The sequence below is a fragment of the Pan troglodytes genome, chromosome 9 (assembly GCF_028858775.2).
Source record: "Pan troglodytes isolate AG18354 chromosome 9, NHGRI_mPanTro3-v2.0_pri, whole genome shotgun sequence".
Lineage (NCBI taxonomy): Eukaryota > Metazoa > Chordata > Mammalia > Primates > Hominidae > Pan > Pan troglodytes.
In genome coordinates this window covers 11,775,783-11,803,112 of record NC_072407.2, presented here as the reverse complement: position 1 = coordinate 11,803,112, position 27,330 = coordinate 11,775,783, and the positions used below count along the sequence as shown (strand labels likewise).

Below are 27,330 nucleotides of genomic sequence, written 5' to 3'. Positions count from 1 at the left end.
AGGAGCATTGACTGAGAATTGACCATTACATTAAATTTAGCAATGTGAGGATATTGGTGATTGCAACATGGTGGTTTCAAAGGAGTGGTGAGAGTAAAAGCTTTTTGGAGTAGACTTTAGACAGAATGTGATGGGAAAAAATAGAGATTGCAAGTGTAGACAATTCTTTCAAGGAATCTTGTCGTAACTAGGAATGTGGAAGTGTGTTAGCACCTAGATGGGGATAAGGAAGTCAAGAGAAGGTATTTTGTCATTTAAAACATGGCAGAAATTACAGCACATATGTCTATTAATAGGAATTATCAAATGGAGAGAAGGAACTGATCATAAGGAGCAAAGAGAAAACTGCTGGGGCAATGTTCTTGAGCATTGGAGAGGAAAAGAGAGCTAGGACACAAAAGGAGCATTTAGTCAGGTGGGAACAGTAACTGGAGGAAATGCAGAGGAAAAATGTATGTTTTCTACATCTCTATACTTTCTCAATTTTCTTCCACTGGCTCTTAATCAAACTGCAGGCTGTGCAAAGCTGACACCTCAATACCAATTACCCAGTCATAGCCCTTCCTCCAAAAGCATCACTTAACATCTCCAGGCCTCAGCTTTACCAGCTGAAAATGGGGAGCTTCTTTCAATTTGAAATCAGAAATTTAAATTTGCATGGCATTAAAACAAAAATGTTATTTATGCATTTGCTGGCCCACAGGTTGCTGTGGTGTAGGGGAAGAACACTAGGCTGGATTTAGGAACATGGGCTTATGTCCCAGCTTTGTTACTGTCCAGCGATGTGATCTTGGAGAAGGCAGAGAATCTTTCCGAGATTTTTTCTTCTCCAAACTAAATTGTTTGTAAAAAGATTATAACAATTTCAGAATGATGTTTCATTGTAATGCTTTATAAACTATATAGCTCTATGAAAATGAAGATTTTAGAATAACGCTCAGAATGGAGACTTCAGCCCAATTGGCTCTATTTTCACTTGTTTTGCTTTTTAAAACAGAAATTGTCATCACAAACAAAACTCTTCTCTGAAAAGCTCCTGCTTTTGCCCCCATAAAAGAAAAGGAAGCAGAGGCTGGGGCAAATTTGTGAAAAACCAAAGTCCTGGTCATGTTTAAGTAGGAGTCTGGAATACGTCCCTTCATTTTTCTTTTTCTTTTTTTTTTTTTTTTTTGGACATTTCCCCCTTCTCCCCGTCCTGGAAGCCAGCTTTTCTCCTATTACAAATCTGAAGCTCCCAGCCCCAGGCTTGTCCATGCAGGTGGAATTCTCCACTGGAAACTGCCTCACTTACTCCTGGTTGTCTCCACAGCCCAAGCTGTGAACTCACAAGCAATTCCTTCTCGAGGCTCTAACCCAGCCCCTACCACAACAGATGCTGTTTATAAAGAGTTGAAGCAACTGCTGTAAATATTGGTGAAGTAATTGACTAGTATCATTAACACAGCTCTGTACACATAGCTGGGTGTGGAAGGTTCTACAGGAATAGGACCCTGCAAGCGGTTCTGTTGACTCTTCCCAACCACACCATTTCTAGCAAATTCTGACCACTCCAGGTGTCTCAAGACTCTTGCCTTTATACAGTCTATCATGCCCATGTTAGCCCCTCATTGCCAGGAGTGCACAAGGTTTTCCATGGGCACAGTTATGTTGCATAAGTAATGGTTGAAGATATTCCAGAAAGCAAAATATTGCCATTGCTTTATACCTGTCTATAGTGCTTCTTAGAGAATTCTGAACAGGTAGCATTAACATACTTCAGTCTAAAATCCTTGAAAAGGGAAGCTAATGAAACTGATTTAAGAAATATTCTGCATTGGTCAGCATTGAGTGTCTGAGTGGGCTGGGTGCTCCATCAGTGGTCCCTAATGAAGCTCAGCCCAGTCAACTGTACTAGTCCGCTGAGCCTCTTTGTTCAGGATGACATTTTAGCAAAATGCACAAAGGATGGGCCAGCGCCAGGGTGAAGAGGAAGAGATAGAGTGGGTGTCTGCTTACAAGCTCTGGCAGAGACAATGAGCTGAAGATGTGACTGGGTAGCAGGGGGCACATTGGAAAAGAGGCCCACAGTCAAAGCAATGAGAACATCAGAACAGGGGGCTCCTCCCTTGGGGGACTTCTGAGCCAAGCCCTAGGAAATTTTTTAATAGAGTAAATTCAAGTATAAATAAATAAGCCCTCTGAGACAAAAACAATCATTCATTTATTTTATTAGTTTCCTATTGCTGCTGTAACAAATTACTACAAATTTAGTGGCTTAAAACAACACAAATCTATTCTACTACAGTTCTGGAAGCAAGAAGTATGAAATAGTTTCACAGGGCTAAAGTCAGTGTGTCAACAGGGCTGATTGTTTCCAGAGGCTCTGAAGGGAAAATCCATTTCTTTGCCTTTTAGCCTCTAGTGGTTGCCTGTATCCCTTGGCATGTGGCCCCTTCCCCCATCTTCAAAGTTCATTATGCCAATCAGTTGCTGCTTCTGTTATGGCACTGCCTTCTCTTCTGACTCTCTTCTACTGTGACTCTCTTATAAAGACCCTTGTGATCACATCAGGCCCACCCAGATAATTGAGGAGAGCCTCTCTGTCTCAAGATCTTTAAATTAATTGCAGTTTGAGAGTCAGAAAAAAAATTAGTGTTTGTCCTGTTCTTTCCCTCAATGATCAACACTTCTGTGACCCTAGATTTGTGGAAAATTTTCCCCACACACCAGGTGAGCAATTTTCCAGTAGACACTGGCTGACTGTCCTCTAATTCAATTCATTTCTGACATTGTCTACTGGAAGTAGCCTAAGAGACCACACATTGAGGGTTCAGTCCCTAAGACTGCCACCCACCCCGGATGCCAGTCTCAAGGCTGGGCTTCCAGAATTTCTGACTGATTGGCTATGAAGTGAGGTTCCCATGACTCCCTCCTCAGATTAGATTAATTTGCTGGAGTTGCTCATAGAACTCAGGGAATCATGTTAGTTATGTTGATCATTTTCTAATAAAGCATATTCCGAAGGACACAGTTGAACAGCCAGATGGAAGAGATGCACAGAGCAAGGCATATGGGAAGGGTCATGGAGCTCCCATGCCTTCTCCCGGCACACTGTGCCCTAGGGACCTCCACGTGTTCAGCTATCCAGAAGCTCCCTGAACTCAGCCCTTTGAGATATTTATGGAAGCTTTGTTATGAGGCATAATTGATTAAATTATTGACCATTGGTGGGCAATTCATCTTTCAGTCCCTTTCCCCTCCCTGGAGGTTGGAGGGTGGGATGCTGAAGTTTCCATCCAACTTTCTGTATTAGTCTATTTTCATACTGCTACAAAGAACATCCCTGAGACTGACTGGATAATTTATAAAGGAAAGAGGTTTAATTGACTCACAGTTTTGCATGTCTGGGGAGGCCTCAGGAAACTTACAATCATGTCAGAGGGTGAAGGGGAAGCAAGCACCTTCTTCATAAGGCACCAGGAGAGAGAGAATGAGGGAGGAACTTCCAAACACCTATGAAACCATCAGATCTGGTGAGAACTCACTCACTATTACGAGAACAGCATGGGGAAACTGCCCCCCAATCCAATCACCAACCTCCCTCTTTCCCTCTACACATGGGGATTATAATTCAAGATGAAATTTGGGTGGGGATACAGACCCAAACCATATCACCCTCTAAACATGGGGTTGGTTTCCTTGGCAACCAGCACCCATCAGGAGGCTATTCAGGAGCCCCCAACAATCAGTCAACTCATTATCATACAAAAAGATCCATATCACTTGGGAGATTCCAAGGATTTTAGTTGCTGTATGCCAGGAAACTGGGAGGAAGACCAAATATATATTTCACAATATCATGCACAGCTACAAAGTCCCTTTTGTCATAAAAGGTAGCATTCATAGGTTGTGGGCATATTTGGGGTGCCATTATTCAGTCTACCCCAATTTAGGCTTAACAGCTAGGACCTAAGAAATGGTCATTTATATAGAGGATAAAATGGAAATAAATTATTTTCAAGATTAAACACTTAATGAAAAGTTCACAGCTGCCTGGAAACTGTTTTGAGAGCAAACATTCATTTAAAAAAAATGTTTGCCTTTTATTTTAGATCCAGAGGGTGCATGCACAGGTTTGTTCCATGCATATTACTGCACGATGCTGAGGTTTGGAGTACAAATGATCGCGTGACCCAGGTAATGAGAATATTGGCCAGTAAGTAGTTTTTCAGTCCATGCCTCCTTCCCTTCCTCTCCCTTCTACTAGTCCCCAGTGGCTACTGCTCCCATCTTTATGTCCGTGTGTGCTCAATGCTTAGCTCCCACTTATACGTGAGAACATGCGGTATTAAGTTTTCTGTTTCTGTGTTAATTCACTTAGGATAATGGCCTCCAGCTGCACCCGCATTGCTGCAAAGAACATGATTTTGGTTTTTTATGGCTATGTAGTATTTCATGGTGTATCTGTACCACATTTTCTTTTTCCATTCCACCACTGATGGGCACCTAAGTGGATTCCATGTCTTTGCTATTCCGAACAGTGCTTTGATGAACATGTCAGTGCATGTGTTTTTTTGGTAGAGTGATTTATTTGCCTTTGGGGATATATCCAGTAATGGGATTGCTGGGTCAAATTGTAGTTCTGTTTTCAGGTCTTTGAGAAATCTCCAAACTGCTCTCCACAGTGGCTGAGCTAATTTACATTCCCACCAACAGAGTATAAGCGTTCTCTTTTATCCACAGCCTCACCAACATCTGTTATTTTTTGACTTTTTAGTAATAGCCATTCTGATTGGTGCAAGATGGTATCTCATTGTGGTTTTTATTTGCATTCCTCTGATGATTAGTGATGTGGAGCATTTTTCCATATGGCAAACACTCATTGACCAATGACTTGGGCAGGACATCAGTTCCCCCCAGAGGTGCTCAGCAATGAAGGAGGCCTCGTTCCTGCACAGGAAGAAGAGCTGAATCTTGTGGGGTGGAGTCTCACAGATGTTCATACAGTGACAACAGAGGTTCATCTTGTTTTGTTTTTTTTTTCTCAGCAAACGCTTGCTGAGAGCCTACCCTTGCCAGGCCCTATTATCAAGCTGGGGATTTAGAGACATGAGACTTGTGCTCATGGTTTATTTCAGGGGATTAGTAGAAAATGAGCCAAAATCCAGGCAGCACATGAGCATGTGAGGGACACATTTACAGTGTTTACGAGTTAGGAGAAGAGAGGCAAATCACTGCCCTTTCAAGATTACTGGGAGCCCAGATAAATGCCTTTTATCCTGCTCCAAGAATGAATAAAGAGAATGTGCTTGCTCTCTGCCTCTCTAATAACACAGAGGGAACAGGCAGAGAAAATGAGAGGGAAGAATGAAGGGTAGAAACAAACTACTAAGAAAACCACAGGAAAAGGTGAGGTGCCTCTGGATTTCAAAGCTACAAGTAAAGACTTTTGACAGAGTCCAAGAGAGAAAACAATGTTTGTTCATTCATTCATACATACATGCAATAAGTATTTATTGAGCATCTACCAATTGCCAGACACTGTTCTAGGGATATAGCAGTAGTTAAAACAGACAAAGTAACTCCTATCCTCATGAAGCTTACTGATATGGTTTGGCTGTGTCCTCATCCAAATCTCAACTTGAATTGTAGTTCCCATAATCTCCATATATTGTGGGAGGGACCCGGTGGGAGGTGGTTGAATCATGAATCATGAGGGCAATTCCCCTCAGGCTGTTGTGATAGTGAGTGAGTTCTTACAAGATCTGATGGTTTTATAAGGGGCTTTTCCCCTTTTGCTCAGCACTTCTCTTTCCTGCTGCCATGTGAAGAAGGATGTGTTCACTTCCCCTTTCGCCATGATTTTATAAGTTTCCTGAGGCCTCCCCAGCCAAGCTGAACTGTGAGTCAATTAAATCTTTTTCCTCTGTAAATTAGCCAGTCTCGGGTATGTCCTTATAGCAGCATGAGAATGGATTAATACACTTATATTCTATGTAACAAATAAGTAAAATATGTTGTATAGGTAAAAAAATATATCATCTGGTGCTGTGTCTTATGGAGACAAATTAAGCAAGGAAGGGGGACAGAGTGCGATGGAAAGGATTATTCCTCTCCTAGGTGAAGAAGTATTTATGGAGTGTCTATCATGTGTGCTAAATGCTATAAGGCAGAGATGAATTCATTCACTTGTTCATTAAATACTTATTGCATGTTGTCTTTGTGACAGTCAGTGTGCTAAACCCTAGGAAAACAAGGTGTCTGCCATAAAGGAACTTCCAGACTAGTGTGAAAGTCAGTCATTCAATAACACACTGTTCAAATGCACAATTACAAACGAAAGTAAAAGCTATGAATAGGGCCGTGTGTGGTAGCTCACACCTAAAATCTCAGGACTTTGGGAGGCCAAGGAGGAAAGATCCCTTGAGGCTAGGAGTTCCAGGCTGTACTGTGCAATGATCATACTTGTGAATAGCCATTGCTCTCCACCCTGGGCAACAAAGTGAGACCCTTATCTCTACAAAAAATACAAAAACTACCCAGGCATGATGGCAACAGTCCTCGCTACTCAGAGGCTGAGGCTGGAGGCTAGCTTGAGCCGGGGAGTTCAAGGTTGTAGTGATCTATGATCATGCCATTGTACTCCAGCCTGGGCAACAGAGTGAGACTGTCTCTGAAAAAAGAAAAAAAAAAGCTATGAATAGAATAGTTAAACGAAAAGAAAAACTAAATTTAACAGAGTTTAATTGAGCAAAAATCAAGTTATGAATCAGGCAACCCTAAGAACCAGAATAGGTTCAGAGCAACTCTGGGGCTGCCACGTGGTTGCATAATACTTATGGACAGAAACAGGAAAGTGATGTACAGAAAACATAAGTGAGCTACAGAAACAGCGGGATTGGTTACAGCTCATCATTTGCCTTACCTGAACACAGTCTGAACAGTTGGCTGCCTATAATGGGCTGAAACTCCATGATTGATACAAGAGTAGGTTACAGTTCACTATGTACGAAGAAACTTTTAGGGTGAAACTAAAATATTAAGGAGGCAGCTTTAAGTTAAACTTAACAGATTATAATATGTACATGTACTTAAGTTGGGGGATCACAGCAGGCATCTCCAAGGGAGTGATATCTGACCTGAGATCTAAAGAATGTATAAGAATGAAAGACATAAACACTTGTTGTAAACTACTGTAACTAAAACAGTGTAGTATTGCGACAAGGTTGGGCAGCTAGATAATGTAAGAGAAATGGGAGGCCGGAGCTAGACTCACACACCTATGAAAACTGATATAGGCCAGGGGTAGCAGGTCAGTTGCAGGTCAGTGGCCAGATGTGAGCAATTCAATAAATGTTACTGAAAAAAACACATTAGCCACATGGAAAAATGAAATTGTATCCCTGCCTCACATCCTACACAGAAATCAATTCCAAGTGGTTGAAAAACTTAAATGTGAAAGGAAAATCTTTAAATCTTGTTGGGGAAAATATAGAATATCTTTAAGGGCTTGGGTAGAAATACACAAGTCACAAAAATCACTAACCATAACGGCAAAAAAATAGAAGATTGGTATATTTGGTTACACTGCAATTCAAATTTCTATTCATCAGACTACACCACAAAAAAGTGGGACAGAAAAGAAAGAAAGAAAAAAGAAAGAATAAGTTACAAATTACGAGAAAACATTTCTAATTCATGTAACTGGCAAAGAAGGGATATCTAAAACATATAAAACCCCTAAAAATCAGTAAGAAAAAGACAACAGAAAAATGAGCAAAAATTATGAGCAGGCATTTTTTTTTCTGAAAAGGAAACTCCATGGGAAATAAATATATGAAAGGTGCTCAAACTTATTAGCAGTTATTAGGTAATGCAAATTGGATTGCTGATACATCATTTTACACTTATCGCATTGTCAAAAATTAAAATATCTGACTATAATAACCAAGCACCTGCAGGTAAATCAAAAGTAAAGGCATTTGATTAAGTCAAAGAGAGAAAATTAAGTTTGTTTATTCATTCACACAGCAAGAATTTTTGAGCCTGTGGTGGTGTGTGTCTTGGGGAGAAGGGTTGGTAAAGTTGTTATGGGTTATTGTTTTCACCCTGATTCTTATGTTGAAGCCCTAACCCCCAGTACCTAAGGATATGACCTTATTTGAAGGTAGAGCCTTTACATAGGTAATCAAGTTAAAACAAGGTCATTAGGATGGACCCTAATTGAATATGACTGGTGTCTTCATAAAAGGGGAAATTTGGACACAGGGACACACATAGAGGGATGAAAATGTGAAGACATAGGAAGAAGATGCCCCTTCTCCTAGCCCCTCTCCTACAAACCTAGGAGAGGCACGGAACAGATCCTTCCCTCACAGCCCTCAGAAGGAACCCACTCTGCCCACACCTTGATTTTGGACTTCCAGCCCCCAGACCTGTGAGACAATAAATTTGTGTTGTTTAAGCCGCTCAGTCTGTGGCACTTTGTTACAGCAGCCCTAGCAGAGTCAAACAGGTGGGGATCTGCTTCTGGGCTTCTCTGTTTCACACAGGTCCTGAGGCAAGAATTTGCCTTTGCCTGTAATCAAGGGCGAGCCGGGCAGCCAAGGTTCCGAAACGCACCGTGAAGACCCTCTAACTGTGCCTACTATTCTGCTCCCCTCCGATCGGCGCGGGGCTCTCGTCCTTCCTCTCTCCAACCAGCGAATGAATGAACGCAGGAGCGCTCTGAGTAAATGTCTTCAACTCGGCGACGCCCCTGCTTCGGCCCCACCCCGCAAACACCCGCCCCGGACCAGGCCCAGAGTAGGCGCCCATGAGGTATGTTGAATGAATATATTCACGCGCTCTTTGCAGCTGCCTGAATTCTTCCTTCACCAGCATCCCCCTCCGCCCGGTCACCCAGACGGCCTTCTCCAGCCTTGCCGAGTGTAAGTAAGCTGAGGGGCGCTCAGTGTGGCAGCTCTGCGTGTGCAGGGAAGGGGCCAGGATGCAGAGGGGCCGCGCGGGAGCGAGGACGCCACGGCTCAGCGCCCCGCCAGCCTCATGATCGAGCGCTGCCCTGGGGGCAGGGCTGACCCAGAGCCAGCGGCTCGTGAGTGACAGCCCCCCGACCACGGCCCTTCTCGGGGAGCGGGCCAGCCGCCGGGGTCCCAGCCTGCGGGGTCCGCCCGCGCTTCTGTCCTCCCGGGCGTGCGTGTCCGGGTCTCGGCCGGTTCCCCGTCGGCGACGCCACGAGTCTGCGGGCCCGCGGGGGGGAGCCGCGCACCGGCCCCCGGCCAACCCCAGTTCGACGACGTGTTGGGCGTCTCACTCCGGGTGGGTTCCGCGGCGGGGTGTATTTATGGAGCATTTAAGAAATATCTCCGTCGGGACGGCCGGAAGGAAAGAGGCCAGAGGCGCGGAGGCCGGCTAGAGCCGGGAACGAACGTCCGACCGGGAGGTTGGGAGCCGGAGCGGGAGGCGGGGGAGAGGTCGTGGGCGGGACCGCGAAGGGTGGGGAGCGGGGCGGGCCGGCTCGGATTCCGGAAGGCGGAGACTCCAGTGACCCGGCGGGAGGAGAGGCAACTTCCCCCGTCGGGCTTGAGTTGGGAGAGGAGCAGGGCGGCCTTGTAGGGTAGGGACAGATGCGGGGAGGCTCCCGAGTCTCTGGCAGTTGAGTGCCCAGGCCCCCTTCGCCCTGTCCAGGAGACTGTTGGGGAGTCCCCAGGCCCTAAGTCACGGGGCACCTCTTAGAGCTACGCACCCTAGTTCTGTCTTTAGGGACTGGGCCCCTCATTCCGGATTGTGTGTTAGGGGTAATGTCCTCCCCCTTCACCTCAAGGAAGGGACTTCCAGTGTATGAACCTTTGGCTGTAGCCAGGAGGGGCCTAGTGACCTGAGCACCCCAGGCCATGTGCGCTGCCTGCTCCAGGGGCCTGAAACATCCTTCCTGTGTGACCTGCAGCTGACCCCTCCCTACCCTCTGGTCCACCACAGGCTCTCCCAGCCGCCTTCTGTGTCACTACCGTTCTCTTTGCCTATTTCCTGCAGGCAGAGCTCAGCTCCTGTGCCTTTGGTGTGGGGAGGGTGTGCTGCGCCTGAGAGCTGCCCTGTCCAGGGCGGGCAAGACCTGAGGTGCTCTGCTCACATTGTGTCTGCCAGGACCCGTCCCTGCTCCTGACCATCACCGTCATTGGGGTCACTGTGCTCGTGATGGTCCTGAAGAGCATGAACTCCAGGAGGAGAGAGCCAATCACCTTACAGGACCCTGAAGCCAAGTACCCGCTGCCCTTGATTGAGAAAGAGGTAATGGGTCAGCCCTGTGGGTGGAAGGTAGTAAGTGGATGATGGCTGGGATGGCAGGGCATCCAGACAGTCATCTCATGGCCTCCAGTTCACTCCCCGCCGCCCTGTGTGTGTGTGTGTGTGTGTGTGTGTGTGTGTGTGTGTGTGTGCTGGAATAGCGCCAAACGGACCTCCTTTCCCAGGCATCTCAGCTGCCCAGCAAGGCTTCTAGAAAGCTGACAGAACCTGCCTATGTTTTGTTTTATTAGAAAATCAGCCACAACACCCGGAGGTTCCGCTTTGGACTGCCTTCGCCGGACCATGTCTTAGGGCTTCCTGTAGGTGAGCCGGGCTTGGGTCATCACCAGGACTGGGGCCTCTGGGGGCTAGGCCCTCCTCTCTTAACAGAAACACAGGTTTCCCACGTCCTGAGGTGTGGAAGATGCCCTCTTGCTCCTCCTGAGCCTGTGAGCTCAGGGAGATAGGGGGATGGATGTGGGACAGAAAATTTCTTTTCTTCATTATTCCAATTGGGCTGACACGAGAGTGGTACCTCAGTGAGCATTGAAAAGAACTGAACCTAGAGCCAAAAGGCCTAAAATCTCATGGAAGGCTCCTTGCTGGGGAACTTACGGGAAGTCCTTCAATCTCTCTGAGCCTCAGTCTATGAAATGGGATTTCCCAGGCCTGCCTGTCTACCTCACTTGGGTTGTTGTGAAAGTAGAGTGACTGATGGATATGAAAATTCAGAAACTACAAAGTATTGTGCACCTGGGAGGGATGGGAGGAACCAGTGGTTGGGGAAAGGCCCAGAATGTGCGGGTAGGCAGGAATGAGTCAGGTGTGCCCTGCCCCCAAGGTCACTTAGATTCTCTGCAGGGGCCTCAGACCCACATAAGGAGGGACCAGCCCTAGGAGTTGCAGATTCCAGCCCTAGGAGTCCTAGAGTTGAGTTATCCCATTTCTAATCTGTAACACCACTAGATAGCTGAGTCAGTGCAGTAGAAAACTGCTAGAATAAGGGATTCAGAGCAGCTTTGTATAATCTGCTAGTGCTGCTTGCCTGCCTGGTGGATCCGACTCCGTGGCCTATTTGTCTTATATGCACAGGACAAAACCTTGACCTCAGCTCTATCAGGTGGTGAGATTATACTCTAACCAGCTGGCTGGGCCCCTGAGCCTCCTTGCTGTTCCCTCACTCCATCTCTATGCAGGAGAGCTCAGTGTTGTGCGTGCCGTCTCCCAGCTCCCTGCTCGGCCTGTCAGGCAGGTCCTGTTGGCAGGAAGCCTAAAAGAATGAAAAACTTTGAGATAGAGAATTGCTTAGAAACTGCCTTGACCCACTATCTCCTCAGCCTTGGCCTAGGCCGTGCAAAGTTAGTGGGACAAGGTAATGTAGAGGCCTCTGGGAGAGTCTAATATGAGGCCTCAGTTCGCTGCTTCGTCCCAGCCCAGTGGAAGTGAAGCAAGTTACAGATGGGGCTTGAAGGACCAGCCAGGGAGCCCCATTTGCTCTGGGGACACCCTCAGGCCAGGCCTAGGTGGCTGCATATGAAAGAGCCTTTCCAGGTTTCCAGTTTCAGGTTCTCAGAAGGAAGCTAGGTGTCTCAGACGCTTATTCCTGTGTATCCCTGGTGCCCAGAGGGACCAAGACCAGAGTCATTGAGCCTGTTCTGAGCCCAGAGTGTTGGCACCTCAAAGACTTGGCTCATCCCCTTGAATCAGCTTCAGGGACCAACCCCTCTAGTGCCTACTCTGCCTGCTTTTTTCTCCTCCTGCCTCCTCCTCCTCCCTGCACCTTAGGTCTTGGTTTCTATCCATATCTCTGTTCCATCTTCCTTGTCTCTTGACTAATTTCCTGTATGTAGTCCACTCAGTTTCTGAGCGAGTAGAAACTGAGGGAGTAGAAACTGACTACATACAGGAAGTTAGTCAAGGGTTAGGGTTACAAAACTTTCTCTTGCCTCTAGCTCTTAGTATCTCTTGATTGCGCTCCTGTCTCTGCCACTAATTGCCTTAGTAATTTGAGTCTCACATTTTGGATCCAACAGGTCGTAGCTGCCCAGTGTGTCATCTGACAGTGGGATGTAGTCATGATCCATAGGTCTCTGGCCACACCTGGTTTATTGAATTCTACCGAGGAAGGGCAGAGTTACACGGTTTAAAACTTCACTGCTACTCCTCACAAGGCCATAGGCCAGGAAGACATGATATTGTTGTTTCATTTGCTCCATGGGTACCCAAATCCTAGGGCCCTGTAGTATCTGTGAGCCCAGGCCTGCTCTGTGCCTAGTACCAGGATACAGATGGAGTAGTTGTAATTTATTCACAGATCTCAGTGATACATCCAGTTTAGGAAGAAATGAGTTTGTGAAGGCCACATATTTTTCTTGAATAGACAAATATTCCTTTCTGTAATTTTTTTTTTTTTTTTTTGAGACAGGGTCTCATTCTGTCGTCCAGGTTGGAATGCAGTGGCACAGTCTCAGCTCACTGCAGCCTCAACCTCCTGGGCTCAGGTGATGCTCCCACCTCAGCCTCCCAAGTAGCTGAGACTATGGGTGTGCACCACCACACCTGGCTAATTTTTTGTATTTTTTTGTAGAGATGGGGTTTCGCCATCTTGCCCAGGCTGGTCTCGAACTCCTGAGTTCAAGCAATCCACCCGCCTCTGGGCTGGGATTACAGGCGTGAGCTACCATGTCTGACCCCTTTCTGTAATTTTTAATACTCACTCTCCAACTTTAGTGATCTTTTCCTGCTCCAAAAAGCAGTTGCACTAAGATCACAGGTGGGCAGACATATCACCCCCATTTTACAGATGAAGAGACCAAAACCCAGAGAGGTGAAGTGACTTGCCTAGGGTAGCACAGGGAGGCAGGGCAGGCCTAGGATCCAGGCATCCCATATTTGGGCTCCTTCCCTGCTCTCTTCTTCCCACCCCTCTTAACATTGTGCCCCAGTATTTGCTCCCTTCACTGAAGCTCAGTCCTTTATTCCTGGGCCTTATTTAAGCTAAATGTGCTTTGACTCAGTACTTGATGCCTTTTCTATAGGTAACTATGTCCAGCTCTTGGCGAAAATTGGCAATGAATTGGTGGTCAGGGCTTACACCCCTGTCTCCAGTGATGATGACAGAGGCTTTGTGGACCTAATTATAAAGGTAAATAGTGCCCACCATATCTGGCTAGCTCGTGCTTCCAAGCCTATGGAGGGTGGTGGGGTGGAGGGGCAGTGCTTTTTCTCTGAGGGCACATATGCCCTAGACAGGGCTTTCCAGCAGTGAAGCTACAGTTAACCTTGTGGCAGCTGCATCTTCAGGGATTGCGTACAGCAATTGAGAGAGGAGAACAGTTTCTCTGCAAAGCTGCCAGCAGTAAATGCATTTTCTAGTTGTGCGTGGCTGTGGCATTGTGTCTGGGAATGTGAAAGCAGTGCTGCCTTGCTTTTCAGATCTACTTCAAAAATGTACACCCCCAATATCCTGAAGGTGGGAAGATGACTCCGTATTTGGAGAACATGAAAATCGGGGAGACCATCTTTTTTCGAGGGCCAAAGGGACGCTTGTTTTACCATGGGCCAGGTACTGGAGGGGTTAATACTGGGCTCCCAGCTGGGAGGAAGATTCCTGCAATGGTTCCATTGTTCTCGTACACTCCTCAGATTTGAGTCACATGGGGTTGTCCTTAGTCTTCATTCATTCACACACAATGCATAATGATCACACTTGTTACACATTCACACACCCACTTGATGAGGTTGTAAGCTTTTGTAAGGTAGGGGAATGACTTGGTGTTTCCTCGTCATTGTATCAAAATCTCCAGCACAATGCCTGATACATAAATGGTGCCTGCTAATACTGAAAAATGGATGGATGGAGTCCATGCTCCTTTGTTTACTCACATAGCCATTATTTACTCACTGGTTCACCTCCGTGAGTGAGAATGCTCTTTGAGTCTCTGTGTTAACTTCAGCTTGCCCCTCTTTTTCCTCAGAACAGAAGGCCCGGCGATTCCCCGAGCAAGCCCAGGCTCTATTCCCACTTTGTGCACTGGAGCACCAGGGCTAGCTGAGGAGACTGCCCTGGCCTGCTTCTCCAGCTTAAAATGGTGCAGACAGTCCCTTAGCTGGACGTGCCTCCTGGGAGTGCTAAGGAATGTCAGTGATCTTTTGCAGTCTCTTAGGCAAGAACTGCAGAGGTCATAAGCATTCTCTGTGTTTCCAGGGAATCTTGGAATCAGACCAGACCAGACGAGTGAGCCTAAAAAAAAACTGGCCGATCACCTGGGAATGATTGCTGGGGGCACAGGTAAGAGGCTTCTAGGGGCTCCATCCAGAGAGTGAGCCCTGAGACCATTCTGACTTGGGAGTCATTTGATCTTCGAAGGGACAACATGAGAGATTTCGCCTCCAGCTGTAGAAGGTGGGAACGATGAACCAGTGACAGGTCTTGAAACTGACCCTGTGTACCCTGCTTCCCCTAACCAATATGGTGGCTGCTCAGGAGCCTTGTGGGGACCTCTCAGGTCAGGCTGGGGGGCAAGCTGGGCAGGCCCACCCGTGCTGTCCCAGGAGCTCCTAGATCCAGTTCAAGCCTGACTCTCCCCATCCCTTGAAAATGACGGCCTGAAGAAAGAGAGCAGTCTTTGAAGGAGACATACAATGTGCCAGGCACTGTAATAGGCATTCTTAAAACGATCACATTTACCCGTCATTAATTGTTTAGAGTGTTCTTTCCATCTTGCCATATGAAAATGAGAAAGACGACCTGACTTACTGTTGCATTAGAAAGGAAAACCAAAATGTAGGGCTGTTTCCTGCTTTGAGTTTTGGGGACAGAAGTGAGAAAAGGATAACTTGGGCCGGGGGAAGGTATGAAGCTTGCTGCAGGTCGGGGACTGTGGGCTTCAGAGACAGGGAGAAAGCTGGCTGCTCGCTCACTGTGTTCCAGGCATCACACCCATGTTGCAGCTCATTCGCCACATCACCAAGGACCCCAGTGACATGACCAGGATGTCCCTCATCTTTGCCAACCAGGTCAGTTCCTGCTGAGCTTGCAGTGGTAGGATGGAATGTTTGCTGAGCTGGGCTCTTGTTTTCATTTCTCCTGCATTGACTGAGCTCATGCTGCTTAGGTGCCTGCGTCTGTGGGAGGGCTTAGTGGGATCAACAGGGCTGCTGGCAGCTGGAGAAGCTGAGTCCAGGCCTGCTTTTTGCATGTATTTAACTCTTTTGTGTCTCCTCAGCCAGCCCTAAGCACTAAGCATTCCTTTTTTCCTTAAGATGTACTGCTGTATTTTTGCTAAGTGTAAAATCACAGATGTCCTCAGTGGACACTTCAGAAAATACAGAATATAAATATTTACTTATTTTTAAAATCTTTTTTCTATATATGTTATATATTTGTAATTTATATATGCTTTTTTTTTCACTCAGCATTACCACAACAGGCATTTTCTTCTCTTTAAGATGCTTTATAAATATTTTCATCATAGTTTTTATCAAGTTGCACTATAATTTACTAACTTCTACATTCAGGCTGTTTTCAGTTATAAATAATATGGTGATGAATAATTGTGCCCTACGCTTGATTACTTTTAGACTATTTTCTAAAACAGAATCCCAGAAGTGGAATGACTGGGATGAGAATCATGAAGAGTTTTAAGATCCAGGTCTTCTGTGCAGTTATCTTTGAGGCTGTGACAGGTTATTTTTGGCTTTGGTTCCCTTTCCCCCAAATGGGGCTCCAGACTGTTTTCCTCTCCTTCACATATCCAGTGCTGTTCTATCAATCACGGGACTTTCTGAGCCCATTACATTTCTTCCAGAAGATCCTGGGCCTGCACTGAGCTTGTTCCAGTTAGGTTTGCTGTGCTAGAGCTCAGTGTAGATGTAGGAGGCAGGGCTGGAGCTCCGAGTGAAGCCATCCTGGCCAGCGCTTGGCTAAGGTCCTTCTAGTTGGAGGCGGTCACTGCAGCTCCATGGGAACCTACATCCCATGGAGGTTCTTCATCCACATGGAGGAACTTCATCCACAAAACAAAGGGTTTGATCTTCAGGAGCAGCAGCAGAACTCTTGTTTGCTGTGGGAGTTGGCAGCGAGCACTCCAGCTGGAGTGGTGGCAGCTTTGGCCAGGAGTATGCTGACCAGTGTAGTCAGTCCAGGGAACAACAGGATGGCCCTGGAGGGGCTTTTTCAGTGTTGCTTCTTTTCTAGACAGAGGAGGATATCTTGGTCAGAAAAGAGCTTGAAGAAATTGCCAGGACTCACCCAGACCAGTTCGACCTGTGGTACACCCTGGACAGGCCTCCCATTGGTACGATATCCAGTGCCCTCACTCACCATGGGTCAGCACCAACCCTTGACCACTTTGAGGACTGGTCTCTGTCTCTTTGTTTTGGTTTTGTAGGACCCGATGTGGGGGTGAAGCCTTGGGCTCTGGCTCCAGATGGGAAATGTGAGAAATTGAGGGAGAGAGGATTTGGGATGGCCTGCTTTTAAGGGCAATCGAGAGCAGGTGTCTAATACATCAGCAGCACCTCACACACTGCACTGAACATCAAAAGGGACACTGCCCCTGTCCACTCTGAACACCCACCCACTCCACAGCCATCACATACACATCTAATATGGGCACTGACCCCTTCACCACTCACCCTTCTGCTTACGGCCACCACACCCCTTACCACCCACCTCACCTGGACATGCTGAGCCCCCAGACAGCATCCCAGCAACCACTGTGCACAGAGCACCCCACAGGCGCGCCTCTCACACTGCTCCCGGCTGTACCTGCTTGTCATACAGGTCCCTGGTCGGCAGAGGGCGCTACCCTACTGAGCAATTCTGCGCAGTTCCACTAACACCAGGCCACACCCTGCCGGACAACTCCAGCTGGCTGTATTGATTCACACACCTCGGTATACCTCGTTGTGTTCTCCTTCCTCGTCAATGCTGACAGCTGACAGACAGCAGCAGGGCTTCAGGGTCCCCGCAGTGAGCCTGGGACCTGGGATGACTGCTGCAGAGGGCTGTTTACTAGTTCTGAGGCTTTTTGCAGGGAGCAGTAGTACAGACTTCTAAGCCTTTGTAGAGCAGCTTGTCACCTCCTCCCTGGCTGAGGGTGGGTGTGCAGGCGGCCTGGGATCAGGAACTCCACCTGGCATCCCTCAGCTTGCTCCTGCATCTCCTTCATTTCAGGCTGGAAGTACAGCTCAGGCTTCGTTACTGCCGACATGATCAAGGAGCACCTTCCTCCTCCAGGGAAGTCCACGCTCATCCTGGTGTGTGGCCCGCCACCGCTGATCCAGACGGCGGCTCACCCTAACCTGGAGAAGCTGGGTTATACCCAGGACATGATTTTCACCTACTAACACCTCCATGTGCTCAGCAAATCTGCATGTCCCTTTTCATCTGTTTCAGAGTAAGTTCAATTTCACCACCTTAAACTGGGATGTTTTCAAAAGTGCCTTGCCATGTACCTTCGCGCACACACTGGTTCTCCTCTTTTGGGTGTGGGCCTAACAAAAAGGGCTCAAGGGGCTGGAGACTGGCTGCTGGGGCCTCCTTGCTTGGAGGCTGGAAAGAGCTCCATTTCAGTATCTTTCTCCGTGGTTTTGTGAAATAAACTCAAGTACAAAGCAGATAGCCCATGAAGTGTGGCTCTGTGGGGGACTTGCTAGGCAGTCAGGAGGCCGTGGCCTGGCCTGTGAGTTGGCTTCTGCATGCCCATGGGGGTCAGAACTGGCAAGTGTCGGGGCAGTTCCTGAAAAACTCCAAGTGGGGTCACATCAACTCTCAAGAATCTCTCCATGGCACTAGGGGTCATGGTAGGAGTGGTTACACACAGAAACTTCTCAACTTTCAAGGTCAGGTTCCAGAAACTGCCTTAAATCCTTTGTATCATGAAACCCAAATGAGGGTCTGTCGGGGTGGGAGGTAGGGACAGCCAACCTCACCCACCCCCCTGTTCAGTGTCTCCTTGGGGATCCTTCACTGCTTTCAAGGGAGACCCCACTCTGGCCACCCCCATCTCTCCAGGACACACTCCAGGGCCTGGCTCCCAAGGCCCTTCTTGATTTGGCTCCTGCCGACTTTATCAGATTTTTCTTTCCCTGGGCCCCCAACTCCGACCCCATTCTCTCACCTACTGGTTCTCAACTGAGGGTGATTTTGCTGCTCAGGGAACAGATAACAAAGTCCAAAGACATGTTGGTTGTCAGCTACAGAAGGGGTGCATCTACCCTCTATTAGCATTTAGAGGGTAAAGACCAAGGATGCTGCTAAACATCTTAAAACCCACAGGAGAGCCTCCATCACAGAGTATCACGCAGCCCAAAGTGACGGCAGCACAGAGGCCAGGAAACCCTGCTCTAGCCTACCAACTTTTGGCAATCCCTGGGTTGTGCTGGGCTGTTTCAAGTCTGTCTACCTGGAATGCCCTTCCTCTCCGGCATACCTGGGAAAATATGATTCATGTTTCCAAATTCAAGTGTCACCTCTTCCATGGAACCTATTCAGACTCCTTCCCCAAACCCCCATTAAAAATGACAACATGCGAGGGAGGAGCCAAGATGGCCGAATAGGAACAGCTCCGGTCTACAGCTCCCAGCGTGAGCGACACAGAAGACGGTGATTTCTGCATTTCCATCTGAGGTACCGGGTTCATCTCACTAAGGAGTGCCAGACAGTGGGCGCAGGTCAGTGGGTGCGCACACCGTGTGTGAGCCGAAGCAGGGCGAGGCATTGCCTCACTTGGGAAGTGCAAGGGGTCAGGGAGTTCCCTTTCTGAGTCAAAGAAAGGGGTGACAGACGCACCTGGAAAATCGGGTCACTCCCACCAGAATACTGCGCTTTTCCAACTGGCTTAAAAAACGGCACACCATGAGATTATATCCCGCACCTGGCTGGGAGGGTCCTACGCCCACGGAGTCTCGCTGATTGCTAGCACAGCACTCTGAGATCAAACTGCAAGGCGGCAGTGAGGCTGGGGGAGGGGCGCCCGCCATTACCCAGGCTTGCTTAGGTAAACAAAGCAGCTGGGAAGCTCCAACTGGGTGGAGCCCACCACAGCTCAAGGAGGCCTGCCTGCCTCTGTAGGCTCCACCTCTGGGGGCAGGGAACAGACAAACAAAAAGATAGCAGTAACTTCTGCAGACTTAAATGTCCCTGTCTGACAGCTTTGAAGAGAGCAGTGGTTCTCCCAGCTCGCAGCTGGAGATCTGAGAACGGGCAGACTGCCTCCTCAAGTGGGTCCCTGACCACTGACCCCCGAGCAGCCTAACTGGGAGGCACCCCCCCAGCAGGGGCACACCGACACCTCACACGGCAGGGTATTCCAACAGACCTGCAGCTGAGGGTCCTGTCTGTTAGAAGGAAAACTAACAAACAGAAAGGACATCCACACCAAAAACCCATCTGTACATCACCATCATCAAAGACCAAAAGTAGATAAAACCACAAAGATGGGGAAAAAACAGAACAGAAAAACTGGAAACTCTAAAAAGCAGAGCGCCTCTCCTCCTCCAAAGGAATGCAGTTCCTCACCAGCAACAGAAGAAAGCTGGATGAAGAATGACTTTGACGAGCTGAGAGAAGAAGGCTTCAGACGATCAAATTACTCTGAGCTACGGGAGGACATTCAAATCAAAGACAAAGAAGTTGAAAACTTTGAAAAAAATTTAGAAGAATGTATAACTAGAATAACCAATACAGAGAAATGCTTAAAGGAGCTGATGGAGCTGAAAACCAAGGCTCAAGAACTACGTGAAGAATGCAGAAGCCTCAGGAGCCGATGCGATCAACTGGAAGAAAGGGTATCAGTGATGGAAGATGAAATGAATGAAATGAAGCGAGAAGGGAAGTTTAGAGAAAAAAGAATAAAAAGAAATGAGCAAAGCATCCAAGAAATATGGGACTATATGAAAAGACCAAATCTACGTCTGATTGGTGTACCTGAAAGTGATGGGGAGAATGGAACCAAGTTGGAAAACACTCTGCAGGATATTATCCAGGAGAACTTCCCCAATCTAGCAAGGCAGGCCAACGTTCAGATTCAGGAAATACAGAGAACGCCACGAAGATACTCCTCGAGAAGAGCAACTCCAAGACACATAATTGTCAAGATTCACCAAAGTTGAAATGAAGGAAAAAATGTTAAGGGCAGCCAGAGAGAAAGGTCAGGTTACCCTCAAAGGGAAGCCCATCAGACTAACAGCGGATCTCTCGGCAGAAACCCTACAAGCCAGAAGAGAGTGGGGACCAATATTCAACATTCTTAAAGAAAAGAATTTTCAACCCAGAATTTCACATCCAGCCAAACTAAGCTTCATAAGTGAAGGAGAAATAAAACACTTTACAGACAAGCAAATGCTGAGAGATTTTGTCACCACTAGGCCTGCCCTAAAAGAGCTCCTGAAGGAAGCGCTAAACATGGAAAGGAACAACCAGTACCAGCCGCTGCAAAATCATGCCAAAATGTAAAGACCATCGAGACTAGGAAGAAACTGCATCAACTAACGAGCAAAATAACCAGCTAACATCATAATGACAGGATCAAATTCACACATAACAATATTAACTTTAAATGTAAATGGACTAAATGCTCCAATTAAAAGACACAGACTGGCAAATCGGATAAACAGTCAAGACCCATCAGTGTGCTGTATTCAGGAAACCCATCTCACGTGCAGAGTCACACATAGGCTCAAAATAAAAGGATGGAGGAAGATCTACCAAGCAAATGGAAAACAAAAAAAGGCAGGGGTTGCAATCCTAGTCTCTGATAAAACAGACTTTAAACTAACGAAGATCAAAAGAGACAAAGAAGGCCATTACATAATGGTAAAGGGATCAATTCAACAAGAAGAGCTAACTATCCTAAATATATATGCACCCAATACAGAAGCACCCAGATTCATAAAGCAAGTCCTGAATGACCTACAAAGAGACTTAGACTCCCACACATTAATAATGGGAGACTTTAACACCCCACTGTCAACATTAGACAGATCAACGAGACAGAAAGTCAACAAGGATACCCAGGAATTGAACTCACCTCTGCACCAACTGGACCTAATAGACATCTACAGAACTCTCCACCCCAAATCAACAGAATATACATTTTTTTCAGCACCACACCACACCTATTCCAAAATTGACCACATAGTTGGAAGTAAAGCTCTCGTCAGCAAATATAAAAGAACAGAAATTATAACAAACTATCTCTCAGACCACAGTGCAATCAAACTAGAACTCAGGATTAAGAATCTCACTCAAAACCACTTGACTACATGGAAACTGAACAACCTGCTCCTGAATGACTACTGGGTACATAACGAAATGAAGGCAGAAATAAAGATGTTCTTTGAAACCAGCGAGAACAAAGACACAACATACCAGAATCTCTGGGACACATTCAAAGCAGTGTGTAGAGGGAAATTTATAGCACTAAATGCCCACAAGAGAAAGCAGGAAAGATCCAAAATTGACACCCTAACATCACAATTAAAAGAACTAGAAAAGCAAGAGCAAACACATTCAAAAGCTAGCAGAAGGCAAGAAATAACTAAAATCAGAGCAGAACTGAAGGAAATAGAGACACAAAAAACCCTTCAAAGAATTAATGAATCCAGGAGCTGGTTTTTTGAAAGGATTAACAAAATTGATAGACTGCTAGCAAGACTAATAAAGAAAAAAGAGAGAAGAATCAAATACACGCAATAAAAAATGATAAAGGGGATATCACCACCGATCCCACAGAAATACAAACTACCATCAGAGAATACTACAAACACCTCTACGCAAATAAACTAGAAAATCTAGAAGAAATGGATAAATTCCTCGACACATACACCCTCCCAACACTAAACCAGGAAGAAGTTGAATCTCTGAATACACCAATAACAGGCTCTGAAATTGTGGCAATAATCAATAGCTTACCAACCAAAAAGAGTCCAGGACCAGATGGATTCACAGCCGAATTCTACCAGAGGTACAAGGAGGAACTGGTACCATTCCTTCTGAAACTATTCCAATCAATAGAAAAAGAGGGAATCCTCCCTAACTCATTTTATGAGGCCAGCATCATTCTGATACCAAAGCCAGGCAGAGACACAACAAAAAAAGAGAATTTTAGACCAATATCCTTGATGAACATTGATGCAAAAATCCTCAATAAAATACTGGCAAACCGAATCCAGCAGCACATCAAAAAGCTTATTCACCATGATCAAGTGGGCTTCATCCCTGGGATGCAAGGCTGGTTCAATAGACGCAAATCAATAAATGTAATCCAGCATATAAACAGAGCCAAGGACAAAAACCACATGATTATCTCAATAGATGCAGAAAAAGCCTTTGACAAAATTCAACAACCCTTCATGCTAAAAACTCTCAATAAATTAGGTATTGATGGGACATATTTCAAAATAATAAGAGCTATCTATGACAAACCCACAGCCAATATCATACTGAATGGGCAAAAACTGGAAGCATTCCCTTTGAAAACGGGCACAAGACAGGGATGCCCTCTCTCACCACTCCTATTCAACATAGTGTTGGAAGTTCTGGCCAGGGCAATTAGGCAGGAGAAGGAAATAAAAGGTATTCAATTAGGAAAAGAGGAAGTCAAATTGTCCCTCTTTGCAGACGACATGATTGTATATCTAGAAAACCCCATTGTCTCAGCCCAAAATCTCCTTAAGCTGATAAGCAACTTCAGCAAAGTCTCAGGATACAAAATCAATGTACAAAAATCACAAGCATTCTTATACACCAACAACAGACAAACAGAGAGCCAAATCATCAGTGAATTCCCATTCACAATTGCTTCAAAGAGAATAAAATACCTAGGAATCCAACTTACAAGGGATGTGAAGGACCTCTTCAAGGAGAACTACAAACCACTGCTCAAGGAAATAAAAGAGGATACAAACAAATGGAAGAACATTCCATGCTCATGGGTAGGAAGAATCAATATTGTGAAAATGGCCATACTGCCCAAGGTAATTTACAGATTCAATGCCATCCCCATCAAGCTCCCAATGCCTTTCTTCACAGAATTGGAAAAAACTACTTTAAAGTTCATATGGAACCAAACAAGAGCCCGCATTGCCAAGTCAATCCTAAGCCAAAAGAACAAAGCTGGAGGCATCACACTACCTGACTTCAAACTATACTACAAGGCTACAGTAACCAAAACAGCATGGTACTGGTACCAAAACAGAGATATAGATCAATGGAACAGAACAGAGACCTCAGAAATAACGCCACATATCTACAGCTATCTGATCTTTGACAAACCTGAGAAAAACAAGCAATGGGGAAAGGATTCCCTATTTAATAAATGGTGCTGGGAAAACTGGCTAGCCATATGTAGAAAGCTGAAACTGGATCCCTTCCTTACACCTTATACAAAAATCAATTCAAGATGGATTAAAGACTTAAAGGTTAGACCTAAAACCATAAAAACCCTAGAAGAAAACCTAGGCATTACCATTCAGGACATAGGCATGGGCAAGGACTTCATGTCTAAAACACCAAAAGCAATGGCAACAAAAGCCAAAATTGACAAATGGGATCTAATTAAACTAAAGAGCTTCTGCACAGCAAAAGGAAACTACCATCAGAGTGAACAGGCAACCTACAAAATGGGAGAAAATTTTCACAACCTAGTCATCTGACAAAGGGCTAATATCCAGAATCTACAATGAACTCAAACAAATTTACAAGAAAAAAACAACCCCATCAAAAAGTGGGCGAAGGACATGAACAGACACTTCTCAAAAGAAGACATTTATGCAGCCAAAAAACACATGAAAAAATGCTCATCATCACTGGCCATCAGAGAAATGCAAATCAAAACCACAATGAGATACCATCTCACACCAGTTAGAATGGCAATCATTAAAAAGTCAGGAAACAACAGGTGCTGGAGAGGATGTGGAGAAATAGGAACACTTTTACACTGTTGGTGGGACTGTAAACTAGTTCAACCATTGTGGAAGTCAGTGTGGCGATTCCTCAGGGATCTAGAACTGGAAATACCATTTGACCCAGCCATCCCATTACTGGGTATATACCCAAAGGACTGTAAATCATGCTGCTATAAAGACACATGCACACGTATGTTTATTGCAGCATTATTCACAATAGCAAAGACTTGGAACCACCCCAAATGTCCAACAATGATAGACTGGATTAAGAAAATGTGGCACATATACACCATGGAATACTATGCAGCCATAAAAAATGATGAGTTCATGTCCTTTGTAGGGACATGGATGAAATTGGAAATCATCATTCTCAGTAAACTATCACAAGAACAAAAAACCAAACACTGCATATTCTCACTCATAGGTGGGAATTGAACAATGAGATCACATGGACACAGGAAGGGGACTATCACACTCTGGGGACTCTTGTGGGGAGGGGGGAGGGATAGCATTGGGACATATACCTAATGCTAGATGACGAGTTAGTGGGTGCAGCGCACCAGCATGGCACATGTATACATATGTAACTAACCTGCACAATGTGCACATGTACCCTGAAACTTAAAGTATAATTAAAAAAAAATGACAACATGCTCTTTTAGGCTGCAGAAACTAATATTGGAGCATCTGTAACCTTTGGCAGAGTCTTGTTTGAAACTGGTCTGTACTCCACTACACTGTAAGCACCTTTAGGCGGGGACCTTGGCATTCATGCCTGTATCTCTAGCCCTGGCATGGAAGGTTCTTAACACACACATGCGAAGGAGTGGGTGGATGAGGAACTTAGGAGCATGGATCTCCTTGGCAACTGGAGGACTGTCTACAGGAGCCAGTGCAGAGCAGGTGCTCCAAGTTTGTGGTGAGGACGGGTATGGTAAGACGACAAGAAACTTCAAGGTGAGCTGTGCTCTGGCTCAAGGGCAGACACGGCACTGTGGGAGAGCTACCTGTAACTGGATCATGCGGGAAGGCTTCCTGAGAGATGGTCTCTTTGCCGTGCCTTGAGAGACAGGATTTTCCCTCATGAAGGGGACTAGGAGAAAAATGCATTCCCCAGTGAGGGAAGGGCCTGAGCAGACGCCTGGAGGGAGGAAAGACTAAAGAGTGGAGAGGAAACAGACATGTTTGGGAAGTTGGTGAGTTGCAGTGGAAACACGGAGCTTGAGGTGCTCAAGGGCCTTCCACTTGGGGGAGCTATTTAATCAGACATTACGCCTGAGCTGCTCCAAGGGCAAGGCCTGGGAGGAGGCTGTGTGTCAGCTTGGGTGGAGGCAGAAGGCCGGGTGTGCACGTGTTGGGGAGGCCTCTGCTCCAAGCTGGGAGTGGCACAGATACCCCTTGCAGATGACGGGAGATAGAGTCAGGCAGGGCTGTGGGAAAGGAGCCTCATTGCTTTACCCGCTCATACCCTAAACACCTGCCTTGCCCAGCCACAGTCCCGTGAATGGAAAAAGCACGCTCCTGTGAAGCAGCCCCGGAGGGAGCTCCTGGGGATCATTTCACAAAACACAGTCTCTACAGAACATTCAAAACAGTTTTTCGGAACTTTTTTTCCAGCAGGTTTTATGAACTAACAGCTCTTCCCCTCGAGTGTGAGAGCCTCCAGGCTGTCACCAGGAATAGCACGAGCCATCGAGTCTGTGTGCTGATATGACACTGCCCTCCCACAAAGTGGTCTGCAGTCCATGTATTAAGAGTACAAAAGGTATGAAGCCTGCGGTGAAGAGCGCGGCATGGTTGAAGACACACATGGACCCTGGGGCCACCCCTGGACACCTGTCCCACAGCTCTGCCTCATGCCTGTCAGCAGCCTGTCTGAGACACCCTGCCAGCCCGGACTGGGCTTGCAGAGGGGGCTGTGTGCCCGCTCCCCACAGAAGCAAAGGCTCCGGGGCCCCCACACGTGCCTCCCTACGCTCTCAGCCACGAAGAAAGTCATCTCCAGTCATCAGAGTTGGGGGCAGGCAGGCGAGAGTCATTCAGCAGCTGGTCCTGGCTCAGCATTGTCTGAAAAGGACACAGCCGAAGGGTCAGTTTAATAGAGTTTTGGTCCAGGCTGCCCTGCGGCAGCTGCACCGGAACTAGAGGGCACTGGCTGAGGGCTGCATCTGACACAGGTGCACTATAAGTTTATAGTGTCCCAAGAAACCCTGAGTATTGGGTCAGAATAAACAACACTATTAAGATAAAAATAAATTGTTCATCTTAGAAATAAATTTTCTATTTTCAGGCCACCAAAGGCCTAGATCATAAGGGCAAGTGTGGGCAGATTCCTTTCATGGGTGGGCCAATAAATAAAAACGTTGAGTAAAAGTGATCCTGTTTGGAGTCAGGGAGACTTTCCTGTTTTGTCCTTGAAAACAAGGAGAGTCGTGTGTCCCTGTCCTTGTCCTGTCATCCCCATGGGCCTTGCTAGACAAGCAAGCAGAGTACAGTGACAGGGGCCTCGATGGGGACAGACACTATAGCCAACAGGCTCAGTGATGGAATGTCCAAGAACTAAAAGGCCTTGGGAGTGATGGATCCTCAAAAACAAATCCTGTGCTCTGTGGCTGGCCTTTTCCTGCCAGCTCTAGTCTGCCTATAAGCCTGGCAAGGAGGATGTCATTAGCCCTGCTTTACAGATAACTAAGCCAAAGCTCAGGAGAGAATGACACCCAAGGTCACAGAGCTAGTGAAGTCAGAGCAGGGACTTGAGCCTCACTCCAAAGCTGCTTTTCGAGGCCAAACTGCTTCCCCATGATATGGTTTGTCCTTTCGGGCGTGCCAGGATGTGCTCACAAGCCTGTCAACACTCTGTGATACCCATAAAGTCAGAGGCACGATAGAAAATGCATGTGTCTCTGGGCAGAGGGTGGAAGTGTCCACTAGGACAGGATGCAGCCTGGGCTCTAGGCTGATGAGACAGGTGATCTAGAGTTGCTGAGCATCTTGGTTTCCTCATCTCTAAGCCTGGGAAGAGGACCTGAGATCTAGTGTGCTTTAGCTGGCTTTGGCTAACAGCCCATGAGCCTCCCCACTGCCCTTAGGGGCTCAAGGTCCAGTAACAGGCCAACAGAGAAGGCCCCTGGGCTGCTTTCTGCCTCGTGGCTG

At 46.6% G+C, this 27,330-nt stretch overlaps 2 protein-coding genes across 40 annotated transcripts in view; one reads left to right on the top strand and one right to left on the bottom strand.

Moving 5' to 3' along the window:
- The first annotated feature begins 8,536 nt into the window (after positions 1-8,536).
- On the top strand, positions 8,537-26,554 carry CYB5R2 (cytochrome b5 reductase 2). 13 transcript variants are annotated; one of them, XR_682963.4, is made up of 10 exons: positions 8,537-8,799; positions 10,123-10,266; positions 10,515-10,587; positions 13,302-13,408; positions 13,699-13,828; positions 14,471-14,554; positions 15,197-15,282; positions 16,463-16,562; positions 17,444-17,666; positions 25,798-26,554. XR_682963.4 is itself a non-coding variant. In XM_009459854.4 (9 exons), exons 1-9 carry the CDS (start codon positions 8,686-8,688, stop codon positions 17,614-17,616), a joined length of 1,011 nt encoding a protein of 336 aa, XP_009458129.3. In that variant the 5' UTR covers positions 8,579-8,685; the 3' UTR covers positions 17,617-17,886. The 13 variants fall into 13 exon arrangements, 5 of the variants coding, with proteins under 5 accessions (XP_009458129.3, XP_009458133.3, XP_063638789.1 ...); XR_682964.4 differs by lacking the exon at positions 25,798-26,554 and adding an exon at positions 17,051-17,163 and having other exon boundaries at positions 8,575-8,799; positions 17,444-17,886; XR_682962.4 differs by having other exon boundaries at positions 8,579-8,799; positions 25,795-26,554.
- PPFIBP2 (PPFIA binding protein 2) overlaps positions 25,754-27,330 on the bottom strand; it is a 144,441-nt gene continuing 142,864 nt past the window's right edge. For 24 of the 27 annotated variants that reach the window (XR_010147127.1, XR_010147128.1, XR_010147125.1 and 21 more), the window contains one exon: positions 25,754-26,244. Coding sequence is in view for 23 of the 27 variants with exons in the window: in XM_009459871.5 (XP_009458146.1) it covers positions 26,173-26,244 (72 nt within the window). In the remaining 4 variants the exon portion in view is untranslated. The remainder of the gene's footprint in view (positions 26,245-27,330) is intronic. The other 3 variants (XM_024346948.3, XM_009459864.4, XM_063782711.1) reach the window with 2 other exon arrangements.